This window comes from Podarcis muralis, chromosome 5 (assembly GCF_964188315.1).
Source record: "Podarcis muralis chromosome 5, rPodMur119.hap1.1, whole genome shotgun sequence".
Lineage (NCBI taxonomy): Eukaryota > Metazoa > Chordata > Lepidosauria > Squamata > Lacertidae > Podarcis > Podarcis muralis.
Genome location: NC_135659.1, coordinates 57,913,847 through 57,930,300, shown reverse-complemented (window position 1 = coordinate 57,930,300; position 16,454 = coordinate 57,913,847). Strand labels below are relative to the sequence as shown.

Genomic DNA, 16,454 nt, shown 5'->3' with positions numbered 1-16,454 from the left:
GCGGCGGCACAGTGGCAGCAGGAGGCCCCATTAGCTAAAGTGGTGCTTCAGGCTAAGAACAGTTTCAGGTTAAGAACAGACCTCCAGAACGAATTAACTACGTAACCAGAGGTACCACTGTATATGAGAGTTAGGTGACGTGTTGGTGTCCTTTCAAGAAAAGTTTCTTATTATGCTGTCTTTTTCTCCTATACATGCACAGTAGTAGTTTCAAGGTGTCCCTTTATGTGTCTAAAGGGACACAAACCGTGCTATCCTATGCATCTTTCTGCAGCAAAGTCCCACTGATTTTATTGTGAGCAGGCGTACAATTGTGCACATCCTTAATTAAAATAGAAGATCTTGTTTGATGCAAGATTTTAATTCTCCCTTTCAACATATGAATGCCAGTCCCTAGTTTGTCTTCATGAGATTAGTTACCATGTGAAAACCTAAGTTTGAGAGCCAGTGTGGTGTAGTGGTTAAGAGCGGTAGTCTCGTAATCTGGGAAACCGGGTTCACGTCTCCGCTCCTCCACATGCAGCTGCTGGGTGACCTTGGGCCAGTCACACTTCTCTGAAGTCTCTCAGCCCCACTCACCTCACAGAGTGTTTGCAGTGGGGGAGGAAGGGAAAGGAGAATGTTAGCCGCTTTGAGACTCCATAAAGGGAGTGAAATCCAATCCAAACTCCTCTTCTTCTTCTTCTTCTTCTTCTTCTTCTAAGTAAGTCATACACTTTCCTGTTTCATGTACGTTTACTCATATGTAATCCTGTTTCACTATTTTGTTTTGTTTTGGAGAAGCAACACACACCAAGAGAATGCTTTAAAAAAACTGAAAAACAAATATTTAAAATTAAATGTATTACAGTGAAAATAACCTACATTGCTTATATATACGGGACTCCTGTGGTGCAGTGGGTCAGTGCATCTGGCTATTAACCAGAAGGTTGGTGGTTCAAGCCCATCCAGGGTTGGCTGTGGGCAGGATTCCTGCATTGAAGGGGGTTGGACAAGCTGACCCTTGCAGTCCCTTTCCAACTCTAAATCTTGGAAATCCTGCAGTGACACATCCTTGGGATTCATGGTCTCAAGACAAGCAACTGCTTTCACCACTTGCTTAAGTTTAGAAACTAAATTCTTCCACATACAGCCTAGCCCATCCTCTGCATAGCTGGGGGACAGATGAAATGGGATTGCTTTCCAACAGGGAAAATTTCAATCAGAGCAAATTCAGTACATCCACAAGGCAGGACTTGGTAGCTGCCATACTCAAGTAGCCTGACACAATTTAATTATGTGTGATTTACAGCTTGTCTATACAAACAAGTGTTGTAAGCCTTGGTGATGAACTCACTGGAACAGGTTTTGCATGAACCAAGACAAAACCTGATAGAGTTATTTGGGTCAGGTTATGTCATGGGTTTGAGTGCTGTAATTTAGTACTGGAATGATCTCACTAGTACTACTGGAAAGAATCAAGGACATGTTTTGCCTACACAGTGGAGGACAGAAAATGGTTCTTCAGCATTTAAACATTCTGAGTGTCAACGTAAGCATCTTAGAAGAACCCAGACACTGGTGCAAGTTGAAGCCTTTATATGTTTCAAATAGTCAGTTATTTATGGAGGGGGGTCACAAAAGAAGAATCGCATGGAGAACAGGCTGTAATCAGCCAAAAGCATAGGTGGCCTTCAGGGGGGGAAACGTCTTACATTAGCTGGAAGTACCAAGTCTCTGGACTCAGATTTCAGGGTGGGGGCAGCCTCTACTGACTACATCAGATTGGAGAATGCACTGGCAAGTTTGCATGCTTAGGAATGTTGTTTGAATGGCACTGCACTCCTTGGTACTTTCTCCACAGGCCAAGAGAGTGACACCCCTATGCCTAGCAGTGTTAAATGTTTCCATTCTGAGTCATGTAGCTAGAGATGTGCAATATTTTTTCGGGGGACGGGACGGACCAGGATACTATAGAAGACAGAAAAAAACTGAATGTATTTGTGTTCATACACTACAACACGTTTTAACAAGTTAACAGAGGGGTAGAAAAAGAGACTTTGCATGGCTACATTTTTAAAGCTCATTTTATTTGATACTCTCTCCCGATCCTTCTAGGATTAAAAATACATTCAGGGGGCTTACTGATCCCAGATCCTAAGGGTTTAAATCACCGAGTTCTAAGCCTCCAATACTAAGTTGATCACTGCATCAATAAAAATTCAAGATTTAGTTCACTCTACCCTATGTTACACCCCTCCTCCGTAAGCCTACGATAAGATACCCGATAGCACTGCTAGACAAAAAGCAAGATGCAGGTGCTGCCTGCTGCAGATAATAGCACTGCTCAGCAAGCCTGCCTTCCTGAGGAAACAACTAGCAGCACCATGAACACACCTGAAAACTCAGTGTCTCCAGTATACACAGACTTCCTGAGCACTAGCAGAACCTGGCACCCTCCTAGAAGAGATACAGCTGGGAGGGTCTTCATGGATCCCAATGCTGGGAAGCCCAGGATGTGATAAAATGTTGAGGGCGGGGAAAAGGAACGTGAAGATATAGCCAAGCAAGGGATAGGAGAATGGCAGTGCACTTGGGTGACGTGTTAAGATACCGTATGCCAACAGTGGTGACAGCCATTATCTTGCCCTGTGGAATCAGGAGGCCTTCCCAACATAAAACAGGTCCTTGCACTATGTTCTCCCAGCTTACGGATTCCAGGCAAAATGCAATGAAGACCCGCCAGACAACTAAGAGCCCCCCCCAGACAACCATTCAACTGATCAAGATCCCTTCTTTCCCCACCCATTCTCCCCAAGCCACAGCTTCACATGTCAGTAAGATTGTTCCCGCAGCCTCCAATGATGTCGTCATCACCGTCATCATCTAGTCGGAAGAATCACTCGAATCCCAAATGAGAAAGTCTGAATAGTCAAAGTCCCTCTCCCTCTGCAACAGTGCAACAGTCAGAGCCCACTGGATCAAGTACATATCGTCATCATCTTCATCCGAGCTGTCAGATGGAGATGGGTTAAAGGCCTGCAATATAGGACACAAGAAAGAAGGCTTTTGGATGAAATCACACCACTGATCTGTCACGGAACAGGGAATGCATAGACACATTTCACTAGAAAAGCTAAAGGAATCATGCCTCTATATACTAAATTTGTACTTATCCGCCATCATGCTGGCAATTGAATGCACATGCACACACACAACATTGCAAGGCAACGCCTGAAGAGCCCTGAATGTGGGGGAAGCAGCCAGCCAGGCGTTCCCATGCTACCACCACTGGCAGCAGAGAGGAGAATGAAGGGGAGAAAGTCTATCTCCTTCATGAATGCCACCACCAACCTGCAGCAATGGCGGCACTCTGGGGAACAGGCATGAAGGAAGGAGAGGGAAGGAAGGAAGGGCAGCAGCTGCAACAAACCTGGTCTGAGTCAAGGCTGCAGATACGCTGTGAGCCCCCATAATCTGTGCTGTTGCTAAAACAGGCCTGGTGGAAGTGGGCACAGCAGGATTAAGGGGGGGCTCTTGAAGGGGACTGGGGGGAGGCAAAGAGCTGTTGGTTTGTAGGAGATGTACGCGTCGACGGGCGGGAGAGACATATGTGTGGCATCTGAGAGAGCTGGTGGAAGTGGGAGGAGAAAGGATTACATGGGGCTTATTGAAGGGATGGTGGGAGCTGTAGTTCCAAAACAACTGGAGACCCACATTTGGGAAACCCTAGTCAAGAGGGATACCATGGAATAGGGGAAGGAAGTTGGGGGTTGGGAAGCAATGTGAGCAGGGGCAGTAGCCCCAAGTATGCCAGTTGAGAACCACCGACCTAGCCTGCTGCTGTCATCTTCAACCCCCAGAAAACAAAGCTTGATGAACAGAAATGCCTAGGGCTGGACCAGCGACTACCGAGGCAGTTGCCTCTCAAGGCAGAGTGTGTGCATTTCCATGTTGCATCCCATAGGGATCCTAAGTATGGAGGGCTTTGGGAAGCAGAATATCTTAGAAAGGACACCCTACCTCTCAATGACTAGCTTATAATGGCTTGCCGTATCATGACTGCATCAAGGAATTTGTTACTTACAACGGTCCGCCGTCTCCGCCGTTCAGGCCTCTGTTGCGGCTTTGCAGCCGGGAGCCGACCTCCAGGCAGCTCATGCAGGTAGATGCACTCTGATTTAAAGGGGCAGTGACCATTGCTTCTGACAAAGAACTTGCACCTTATTTTGCTAGGGGAATAAAAATAATGAGATTAGGCCACAAGAGGCGTGAGTCTTTTCAGAAATCTGAATAAATATTGTAGATCAGACTTACTTAGCTTGGTTCCTCCACCCCCTCCACCCCTAGTCATCACAGCTTTGGAGGCTGTAGTCCAAAACAACTGAAGGGCACCCAGCTGGGGAATGCTCCTGCACATCAACATCAACCCAGAACCGAGGCTAGCTTTGGAGCTGAGAGCTGGGTGTGCAGGCAGAATCATGGGCATTACAGCAAGGCATACTTAACCAAGAAGGGAACACCAAAGTGTATGCACATGGATTAAGTTATTCCACCCTTAATCAAGACAGTCTAATTCCTATTTGGCTCTTAAGCAAATGACCACAATGAGAACATCAGTTTCATCCCATGAAGCCAGTCGGCAGCCTGGCATTCTCGGAGTTATTGACAATGGTTTCAAGATCGGAGACCTAGATGCTTCAACAGCATTAGACATATTTAGTGACCTTTTTTGCTGAAGTGACCTAGCTGCTTACCTGGTTCGTGCCTTGAAATTCTCAATCAGTTTTTCTTTCTCTTCTGAATCAGAAACCCAGTATTGGTTGGGGATGAAATAAGTTGAAGTGACTCTGCACTCTGGGCAGCCCCTGAGGAATGCACATAGAGAGGATATAATATACCCAGACAAACCCTAGAAGGGCAATCACTCTGCTTCTGGCCCAAAGCAATCCACGTATCATAGAATCAAAGAATTGTAGAGTTGGAAGGGACCATGAGGTTCATCTTATATAATAATAATAGGTAAAAAGGTAAAGGTACCCCTGCCCGTATGGGCCAGTCGTGTCCGACTCTGGGGTTGCGCGCCCATCTCGCTTAAGAGGCCGGGGGCCAGCACTGTCCGGAAACACTTCCAGGTCACGTGGCCAGTGTGACGAAGCTGCTCTGGTGAGCCGGCACCAGCGCAGCACACGGAAACGCCGTTTACCTTCCCGCTAGAAAGCGGTACCTATTTATCTACTTGCACTTAGGGGTAATAATAATAATAATAATAATAATAATAATAATAATAATTTATTATTTATACCCCACCCATCTGGCTGAGTTTCCGCAGCTACTCTGGGCGGCTCCCAATCAAATATTAAAAACAGTACAGCATTAAATATTAAAAACTTCCCTGATATCTTTTCAAGATAGGATAGCTGCTTATTTCTTTGACATCTGATGGGAGGGCGTTCCACAGGGCAGGCGCCACTACCGAGAAGGCCCTCTGTCTGGTTCCCTGTAACCTCACTTCTAGCAATGAGGGAACCACCAGAAGACCCTTGGCGCTGGACCTCAGTGTCCGGGCTGAACGATGGGGGTGGAGACACTCCTTCAGGTATACTGGGCCGAGGCCGTTTAGGGCTTTAAAGGTCAGCATCAACACTTTGAATTGTGCTTGGAAACGTACTGGGAGCCAATGCAGATCTCTCAGGACCAGTGTTATGTGGTCCCGGTTATCTTGTCCAACCCCCTGCAATGCAAGAATATGCAGAAGTCCTGTACGGAGATCAAACCTGCAACCTTTGCATTATTAGCACCACGCTCTAACCCAACTGCACTTACATCAGAACGCTTAGCAACATGGAAGCCTAACAGCAACTTCCTGTGGGTGTGGTCCAGAACAGCAGAGCCAGAAACCTCCTTGATAAAAAGTGCCTTCACAAAGGGGGTTAAAGCTACAAGTCCCAGCAAGCACGGCCAACGGACAGCGATGATAATGGTTGTTGTTTGTCGGCATCTGATGGGTCAAAGCAGGGTTTCCCAAACTTGGGCCTCTTGTTGCTTTTGCAGAACAACTCCCATAATCCCTGACCACTGGTCCTGCTAGCTAGGAATTATGGGAGTTGTAGTCCAAAAACAGCTGGGGCCCCAATTGTGGGAGATCCCCGGCCAAAGGTTGCCAATACCCAGTCTACACACTTCAGACAGCAACCTGCCAGAAGACACAAGCACAAGGCAAGCAATTGGGCCATGAAGAACTTACTTAATCACCGCATTGTGAAAGTCCCGGCTTTTTCTCCACTTTCGGATGCAGGTCACGCAGTAGGCATGGGAGCAGTTAGGAAGAATGCCAAACAAACGCTCCTGAGGCAAGGTCTTCTGAGAGATTTTGTCCATGCAGATTCCACACACCACATCCTCACTTTTCTGCACCTCTGCAGAAGCAGCAGCTTCTGCCGCTTCTGAACCTCCAACTGCCTGGGAAAGGAACACAACAGTTGGAGAATACAGTGGTACCTCAAGTTACAAACACTTCAGGTTACAAACTCCGCTAACCTGGAAGAGTTACCTCGAGTTGAGAACTTTGCCCCAGAATGAGAACAGAAATTGTGTGCCGGCGGCGCAGCGGCAGCAAGACGCCCCATTGGCGAAAGCACGCCTCTAGCTAAGAACAGTTTCAGGTTAAGAACGCACCTCGGAACGAATTAAGTTCGTAACTAGAGGTACCACTGTACTTTCTAAAACAGGTCCTGGAAGCCTTCTCCATGCCACTCCAGCTTCTCCGAAGTTCATCCACCTAAAATCTGCATTGGTTCCACACAGCTGGGTGCAACACCACCACACATGCCTAAACTTGATTTCCTATTAATCAATCTCATTTCAAAAGCTTGAAGTTATAAATTCCTGTCGTTGCGCAACCTGTTTCTTGGAAGCTCATACCAAAAGAGGTTCATGGGTGATGATATGACAGCCTTCACTAATCTGCTGGGGCTGATAAGAGTTGTAATCCAGAGCATCAGGAGGTCACCTGGTTGGCAGATGCTAAAAATCCGGGTGTGTTTCAAGCACCCCTCCCCTCTCCTTGTCTCACCTCACATCTCCCAATACTTCTTTCCTGCTCCAACTGCATTCCAAAATCCCTCAGTCAGAGAGCTCAGGAGAATCCCACTGGTTTTTATTGAAATGGCACTGTCTGTTCTCATCACTCTACATTTGCAGGCATCCCACCTACCTTTGGCTCTTCCGAGACCACAGACACAGGAGCAGCCTCCTTGGCTGATGCTTCATCTGGCATCAGGGAAGTGGTGTCAAGTCTCTCTTCATGGGATGTGGAACCTGAGCAGCAGAGAAACAGCTAACTAGGACGCTGCCGCCACCAGTCCAACTATTATTCTATCAAGTGTCTAAAAATACAAGGGCCCGCAGAAACATTAGAATAACAAGCTTACAATCTCCCCCATCACTTCTCTAAAAAGAGATAAAGATGCAACATGTAAGGAAGAAAAAGAGAATCAGTTGGGGAAAGCTGGAATGAATAACCTTTAAAAGATGCCATTGGAAGAGTCCCTTCCTGTCTCCATCCATGCAGAGTTACCAACTGATGATGACCTGGCTCCCTTTCCCCACCTCACAAACAAGAGGCCTTTCATTATAGCTGTACGGGAACTGGAGAATGAGCCAACGTGTCATGTTGGGTCCTTTCCTTTTTTAAAAAAATATTTTTTATTAACAGGCCAATCACATCACATTATCCAAATCACATTAGTTTCAAATTATGCAGCCAAATTTTAAATTTTGTTGGGGGTACCCATACATCAAGCTCCGCACGAGTCCAAACATCACTTATATTACTGCTTTAATTAGACAGTTCTATCCAGTTCAATCCAGATAGTCCTTTGTTACTTTCTTTCTCTTCTTGTTGTTATTATTATCGTATATTCCTTTCTTTGCGATCTCTGATAATTTTCACAAGCAGATTGAAAACAGGCATCCTTTGTGTGGGTTTTGTACTGTCCAAAGATCATATGACTCAGGGACAGCCTCTGTTCAGCGCTTCCATAAAAAAAATTAATCTTCGGTCTGTCCTTTACTTTTCTCAGGCTTGCCAAATAAATCAAATGAGTCAGGAGGCTCTGTCAGGTCAAGTTTGCATTCCAACATTCCTTCTCTTTCGAATAATCCTGATTCTCCTCCCCCTGTCCTTCTTTCTCCGGCAAGCCTGTCTTGGCGAGACGCCATTTTTTAACTGCGTCATGAAAATTTTCCTCTTTCTCACCGTTCACCAATCCTCTCTCCTGTTATAATCCATCCCACACAGTTCTTGAATTCCTGCTTGTGATTAATAAAAACGCAACGATCTTATTTCTATCTGGGGTGAAGGGTTATTAATATCACATCGTCCAAAGGAAAAAAAAAGGTTTTTCCTCCACCCCCCCTTCATTCCAAACATACAGTCTCCTAGTGGTGATTCATCAGAAGATTTACTTATCCATCCGGCACTCCCGGTCACAGAAATCCATTAATCAGCAGTCTTATCTCTCGAACATTACTTGATATATGTGCTTCAGCTTCATTCCAATCGTATGTTTCCAATTATAATTCCGAGCTGAAGCTAACCAGCACGCGCTAATTGGAATCGGCGTCAGGAAGATCTGACTTCACCGAGGGCTCGTGCCAAGTGTTCGGCACCCCCATCTCTCGGATCAGGGGGTGCATTGTGAACACCGCTGGCAAGGCAGCGCCCACCCCCCGTCTCCTGGGGGGGGGGGGGTAGGAAGACTGCATACTTCCCATAGCAGCACCTTAATTACCTCGTATGTGTCAGAGAGATGTTATTGTCGGCCATCTTCCAATGCGCCACCTGGTGGCGCCCGTCATGTTGGGTCTCTTCCATGGCTGGGACTGGACAAAGTCATTCAAAATGGTGCCCTATCCAAACAGAAGCTTCTCAAGAAAAGCATGTTCCATGTAACTAGGATATTGGTTTAAGGACCCCAGATGCACTTCTCAAGACTGTGGGGCATGTGTGCGGAAATTCCTTCACGACTCCATTAGAACATTGCCAAATCAAGATCCCATTGTGTGTGTCTTAATAACAAAGTCATCTTGACAGAGAATTATGAGTTAGCAGCCAGATGACAAAGATTGTGAGAAGCAGGGTGGAGATAGGGAAGCAAGGGAATAGAACTGTTTTGCTCATGTGCCCCACTACAATGTCCATCCCCAGAAGCTACAACAAAGGCTGCAACAAGAGCCCAAGCCCACAAAAACCAGCCTCTCCAGGAGCTTACCTGAAGCAGCCTGCCTGGGAACAAATTCTTTACTGAGGGCCCAGTTTGGAGGGTGCCAGGAAGGGATGGCTTTATCATCCTCTTCATCCTCCTCCTCAAATGACATCCTCATGCTCCCAAAGTTCATCTGTAGCTGTGCCATGCCCGAGACAGCTGGTTCTGAGCCACGCCGGGCCGCTCCCCAACTCCTCACTGAAGCTTCTGGCAAGATGGCTGGCTCCGAGCCTCGGCGGTTCACAGTCAATCCACGCAGTCCATGGTAGGCAGCCTCTGAGCCACACCTGCTCAAGGGCGGTGCTTCCAGGACGTGCTGGTAGCTGAGAGATTGAATGCCAATAGTGTGTCATTCACAGCACAGGAGCAACTCATTCACAGCACAGGAACAAAGTGTATCCTCTTGCCCAGAAAAACAAAAATTACCTCACTGCTCAAACAGGGAATAGCTGCCTTTGAGATAAGACACACATCTCCCCCCCGACACACACACATTCAAGGGAGCAGCTGGCCTTCCACAAGCAGCAAGACAGGATGACTAGAACTCTATGCACAATTTGGTATATAGCTGAACTCCATGGAGCAGACACTGGGAGGGATACCATGCTGGGATAATAAACACTATATATAAGGGAGAAGCCACCATTTAAGCAGGTGCTTCACTGCCCAGTTAGCAGGGGGGATGGGAAGAGGGCTCTCCTCTGACCCCGCCAATTCATTTTTATTACATAACCTCTTATATCTCTTCTCTCAAAATAGTTGCAGGGTTTTGTTTCCAATACTGAACAAACTTATCCCCACTGTTCCAATCAGGCTTTTCTCATAACCACCAAGACACAAGTATGAGAACTTAAAATTTCAATACAGTGGTACCTTGGGTTACAGACGCTTCGGGTTACGCGTTTTCAGGTTACAGACGCACCAAAACCCGGAAGTACCGGAATGGGTTACTTCCAGGTTCCAGCGCTCACGCAGAAGCACTGAATCACACTTTGCACATAAGCGCCGAATCGCGTCACGTGCGTGCGCAGACGTGGCGCTGCAGGTTGCGAACATGCCTCCTGCACAGATCACATTCGCAACCCAATGTTCCACTGTATTCTCTACCAAACATTATTTTCCAATTCTCCTCTTGATGGCAATTCTTTCCCCTCCCCTGGGCTGAGACAAACATATTTGCAGTTTATTTTGTTATGTTGGAACCACAGCACTAAAGAATTCAAAAGAACATGAGGGGGGGGGGGATTTATGAACGTCTAGCAGTAATGACTGCAATGCAATATCCAAGGGTGAGCGTTTTACCCATCTATGCCCTCTTTCCTTCCACCTACAAAGAGGTAGAAAACTGGATCTGGTTAGTGGGCTAGATCCCAATTTCCTGCACAGGTCAGGTTTGGCAGGTGGGTGGGGCTGCCCATGTGTCAATTACCTAATGTCTACAAGGAAATCAAGGCACAGTGCTTTTGAAAGCCCCACCCTTTTTATCCAGCTGCATCTGTACCTGGCCCACACTTGATGTAATATATTATGTCAGATAAGTGTGGCTTAGCCAAAAATGGGACAGGCAGGCCCAAAACGGAGGCCTCTCAGGCCTGCAGACTAGAAGTTACACACTCCTGTTCTACATTATGAAGCCAATATAAGGTTCCTAGGGGAACTATATAAATTACCATCACCTTCAACAATGCAGCCCCGAAGCTTTGTCTAATACAGCTTAGGTATCAGTCAGGAGAGACATGACCAACTCAGTAGACAGCTACTGTAAAATCATCACAGGGGAGGTGTTTCATTAAGAGTTCAGAGAGAGCCCTGTTCTCTGAACAGCTAGCAGTGACAGAAACCAACCACTGAAGCCCAGATGAGGGTGCTGGTCCATCTACTTCATTACCACTCTAGATAATCTGCTCCACCTGTTTCTAATGTTGGCCCAGGAAAGTCACCACTTCCACAATCTCCACCCATCATGCAGCAAGGACCTTCGTATACAGCATCTTCAACTTAACCAACGAACCATATGCTTTTACTGTACTTTTACTACCCATCCCAAAACATTTTTATAAAACTGCCTTATTGTATCAGACCAGAGATCTACCAAATCACCAAGCTTACAAGGAGGGCATAAGGTCTATGCCCAAGTTTCTGAATCTCATCTAATTACAATAATGCCACTGATGGTGCTATCCTCAAGGACTTAGTTTGGTCTTTTCCATAGGCTTCTGCTACATCTAGTCAAGTCAATGTCTGTAGGACTAGAGACGGTAGAATAACATCTCCTCTCAAACTTTCCACTGGACCCAAGTGATCAGAATATTTACAGGTGGGCAATATAAACACAGAGTTAAATTTCCTTCTCCCTATTGCATTTTTTGTGCAGTTCACAGCTTATTAAGCCTCCCCAGAATTTTATTTTTCCTTAAAGGCTTAACTTTGAGACTAGGACAACCAGTTCTAATGCATCCAAAAATATTGCATCATCAAGCTTCTAGTACCTTCAATCTAACAGATTTTTGCAGGAAGCGGGAAGAAGGAAGAGTGGTTTTGGGTTTGTTTACAAAACACAAAAAGAAAAGAAAACTAGCCCTTACCTGCAGCGGTCTCCATAATCACAAAACCCATTCTGGAAATATCTGCAGATCTGAGTAGACTTCCTATCATGGGAGAATCGGCAGTTCTGACCCCATCTGCAAGTCCCACGGGCAAAGTTCCTGAAAACGAAGTAAAAGCAGAATTGTAGTAAGAATCAGAGTTCAATCCTAAATGAGACCAAGAGACCAAAGTCCCAGTAAAATCAATATGCCAAATAGGAGATGCAAAAATCTTTCCACTCTGGACTGGGGTTGAACAAAACACTTCCCAAAGAGATGAAAAGGAAATGATAAAGTCCCTAGCCCCTTAGAACAAATGACAGAAAGCAAAATATGCAGGCACCATTCAAAGCAAGAGCTTTGTGTGATATGTGACCTTGCTCCCCCACCTGTCAATATTTTCAGCCAACAAGTGAAGTCAGAACTGTGAATGGTGACTACTAGAGAAACTTAGTCATACAAGCCAAAGGGAAGATACAAAATGGCTTCAAAAATGTTTATTTTGAAGCCATTTTTAGAACTTTCTAGGTGGCAGGATAGATATGTCACTCTATGAAGTTCTCTCGAAATTCATGTAATGAAGAAGGATTGCCATTTTGAAGAAACTTCCTGCTTCATTTTGAAGCTGTTTTGTCTTCTTAACCGGCAGAGAAATTGATTGTCGCCTAGTGGCAACATCCAGGATCTTAGTGTAGCTGGGACTGGGCAATAGCATGTCCACACAAAAGAAAAGGCAGCAGCAAAGACTGAGCTCATTCTCTTCCTAACTCAGGATTAATTTCATACAAAATTTTCCCCAAGTATGTAAACATTAAATCTTTCTTTAGCATATTTATATTGCAGAGGGATAGGCATTGTCATAGAGAAAGTATGTATTATGTACTGATCGGTTGCCATTAGGGGAGAGCATGGTTCTTATGTCTTTAGGAACACTGACAGGCAGAATTTAAACAGGTTAAGCTTTCTCTAGTATGAAAATACAATTATGGGGGAAAGCATTGTCTGTTCACACTGTCAGATGTGTCTTGTTCACAGCATTAGACACTCAGTTATATAAGCTTGGTGCCAAATGGTTCCTTAAACCAAGGTTAGGTAAAGGTAAAGGGACCCATGACCATTAGGTCCAGTCGTGACCGACTCTGGGGTTGCAGTGCTCATCTCGCTTTATTGGCCAAGGGAGCTGGCATACAGCTTCCAGGTCATGTGGCCAGCATGACTAAGCCGCTTCTGGCGAACCAGAACAGCGCACGGAAACGCCTTTTACCTTCCCGCCGGAGTGGTACCTATTTATCTACTTGCACTCTGATGTGCTTTCGAACTGCTAGGTTGGCAGGAGCTGGGACCGAGCAACAGGTAAACCAAGGTTACAGTTGCCAAAATGGAATGTCTAGTTGCCACTTTGGGGTAAAATAAAGTCTTATTTTTCAAATGATGGAATGACTGTACTTATCAGTTAAACATCTGGCTAATTCAGACAACTACCTTGATCTATGTTAAGAACATTGAGAACTTAAAAGTCACTTGATCCAGGGGCAATCCACATATATACAGGGTAAGTGCTTTGTATCCATGGGGCCTCTTTTAAATGACCCACCCTGTATACAGTGGTACCTCAGGTTACAGACGCTTCAGGTTACAGACTCCACTAACCCAGAAATAGTACCTCGGGTTAAGAACTTTGCTTCAGGATGAGAACAGAAATTGTGCAGTGGTGGAGCAGCAGCAGCAGCAGCAGGAGGCCCCATTAGCTAAAGTGGTACTTCAGGTTAAGAACAGTTTCAGGTTAAGAACAGATCTCCAGAACGAATTAAGTTCTTAACCCAAGGTACCACTGTATAGGCATATTCCTACCTCTTTTTCTTAGTGGTGACACAGACCGTTCATAACATAGGGATATTCTTTGCAACTGTGAGCAGGACAGTGGAGTGGTGCAAGTGAAGACAAGCTACAACAATTAACCAAAATGTGGCTCACTGCTCCTTCTGCACAGAAAAAGTATTTGGTTCTTGAAATTCATTCTGATTGTGCAGATAAAATATAACTGAATTCTACAGGATGTAGTATTAGTGTGTGAAAACAGTCCAGATTCAATGATCCCCAGGCATGCACCCCCAGATGGTGGAGATGTCAGGTGCCCTCCTGGAGTCCAGGCATCTTCACTTGGTTGCAAGTGATCGACAGCCTGGTGCAAAATCCGCCTAGTTAATTTCGAAGACTTCTTGCTTGTGATCCCAGACTTATTTTGGGGCCCTGCAAAAGATGATAGAAATTTGGATGTGGCACGAAGCACATAAAATTGTAGTGTAAACTTGTCATATTTCACAAGAGGAGCATAGAGCCCAATCCACACACAGTGTCCTGGGCCCAGAAAATCCTTCTGGCACTCCTGGCAGGTTGAATTATTTCCTGCCATCATCATACTATCTCCCATCCATCCTCAGACTACAATCAGGCAGCATTCTTTGAAATTCCTCTGTATGGCCAAGGTCAGGAAGAAATCATTACAATATTCAGACAATCACATTTGCAATGTGTCCAGATTTGCTCAGATAAACCAAACCTCCAATGATAACTTTGTATATCTACAAGACGGGACAGGGATAGCATCTCAGCTTCACACCCAACAAAGGCATTAAGCACAAAGGCATTAAGCAAATAGCTTGTATGGGCTTAGATTGCACACAATCGTAAGCCAGTATGAAACAACTACAGCTTACTTTATATGGTAAACCACCCTGTGCTCTTCAGATGAAGGGCAGTACAGTATAGAAATTTTAACAACAACAACAACAACAACAACAACAGGAATGAGCAGAGGGCTGGCTGCAGCAGCTTAAATGGTACCTGCCCCTTTCCACTCTTTTCTAAACTGGAAACAAACAAACTACAGTCCTGGCTTAGGGTAGGAAGCGGTACTTGTAGTTTGTTTGAAGAAGCACAAACCATGAACCCCGGTTCTCACACAACACTAATCCAGAACTATGGTTTGTTTTCCTCCAGCTCAGAAAAGAGCAGTGTGGCAGGTGGGTTACCACCAGCTTACTGTTCGCTTGTGGCAAGTCAGTTTGTTTCAGACTACAGTTTACAGTTGTGCACAAATAGAATCGATGCCATTTTCAAAATAAGCTTTAATGTTTTAGGTGGGCAAGGGAAAGAGAATAAAGGGCAGATTAAGTTTTGTCTACACTGACTAGCAGTGGCTCTCCATGGGGTACTTCCCAGCCCTAATGGAAAATGCCAGGAATTGAACCTGGGAACTTTTGTATACAAAGCAAATGTACCCTCCCTTTTGTGTGGAGACATTTGAAGTGGGCAAAGCGCTCTAAAGTGGGTGAGCAGGCAGAGTGCATGGTAACTGAAGAAGGGAACCATAAACCACCTAAAAACGAGGCATGTGATTTGCACCTAGTAGACCCTCACTTCAGTAGGCACTGCCCAACACCAAGTCATATTTAAAAGCAGCAGAACTAGTAGGGGTGCATATATTTCTTTTTAAAGCTACTAGGAGAAACTAGGTTTCCCATATATTGACCCAAGCCAGTAAAACTTCACCGGTATATAAACAGCACTGGAGTTGGTAAAACCAGCAAATCTTGCTCTTATGAAGTTCCGAGTGTTATTTCAGACTCTGCCCTTGCTATGGAAGACTTTTGCTCTAACCCCTTTCAAGGGGGCTGCATTTGCAAAAGTTTATTAGAAATTCTCAGTCCCTTGGCTAAGAGGCACCAGCCCTGGAAAGCTCCTTGCACAAAAGTTGCGAGCGCCCCCAGCCGCAAGGAACCTAGCCGTTCAAAACACACCACTCCTTAGCCTGGTTTACTTAAAAGCAAATACACCCGGTAACGGCGCGCGCGCGTGCGCTTTCCCCTATCCTTTTACATACAAGACGAATGGGGAGGGGACCCTCTCGAAGTTTTTGCTGCCGAAAAGCAGGGCGTGATCATGTTGTTGTGCACGGCTTTGTTTCGGGCCACACTACAGCCACCGCCACGCCCTGAAAGTAGCAGCAACACTACTACGGGAAGGAGTCGTCCCCCCCACCATCTTTCCTCCACCCCCCCCCTCTCCGACGGGGGTGCAAACCCAACCCGATTGCCCGATGCCGATAAAGGTCTCCGGAACTCCGAGGGCTGCAAAGCAAGCAAGCGCGATACAAGTTCTCGGTCGCTGGCGGAAGAAGATGCAAGTTAGCAGCGAGGTCGCCAAAGTTTGCCAGTCACTGGGAAGAAGCCGCTCAGCTGTCGAGCAAAACAACAGTGCTGCTGAATCACTTTCCTGCAATTCCGACTTCCTGTCCCAGCCACCTATATGGAAGCATACAGCCCAACAACCATGACGGAGGGAAAATTCCGCTTTGGGGCGCCGCTGCCGTCCGAGCGCACTTGGGGCCTGGCGCGCCTCTGGACGACGGGACGGAGCTCGAGGAGCCCAGCGACCCCTTTCCTGCACATTCTCTATACAGGTACCTGCAAGGGATCCTATGGGATCCAGGCCCTTTGGAAGCCCGGCGGCCGCTACCGCTACCACCACCGGCGCCGCCTTCCCCCACAGATAGCCACGGCTCCATCGGTGTCCCTTGCAGTCGGACCCAGAAACTCCGAAATGCAACCCGCCTCCTCTC

At 46.1% G+C, this 16,454-nt stretch overlaps 1 protein-coding gene across 1 annotated transcript; it reads right to left on the bottom strand.

The window, feature by feature from the left end:
• Positions 1-2,048: 2,048 nt before the first annotated feature.
• On the bottom strand, positions 2,049-16,431 carry LOC114599253 (uncharacterized). The gene is made up of 8 exons (XM_028734118.2): positions 16,300-16,431; positions 11,834-11,953; positions 9,255-9,571; positions 7,196-7,299; positions 6,227-6,441; positions 4,737-4,847; positions 4,067-4,211; positions 2,049-3,018 (listed from the first exon to the last, which is right to left on the bottom strand). Exons 1-8 carry the CDS (start codon positions 16,398-16,400, stop codon positions 2,866-2,868), a joined length of 1,266 nt encoding a protein of 421 aa, XP_028589951.2. The 5' UTR covers positions 16,401-16,431; the 3' UTR covers positions 2,049-2,865.
• Between the last annotated feature and the right edge of the window lie 23 nt (positions 16,432-16,454).

Bases quoted from the DNA above. Each gene is read 5' to 3' on its own strand.
- LOC114599253 (XM_028734118.2), bottom strand. From the start codon at position 16,400: ATGGAGCCGTGGCTATCTGTGGGGGAAGGCGGCGCCGGTGGTGGTAGC. The intron at 11,954-16,299 runs GTACCTGTATAG...CTTCGTTTTCAG, and splicing joins TCCCATAGGATCCCTTGCAG to GAACTTTGCCCGTGGGACTT. The intron at 9,572-11,833 runs GTAAGGGCTAGT...TCAATCTCTCAG, and splicing joins GATTATGGAGACCGCTGCAG to CTACCAGCACGTCCTGGAAG.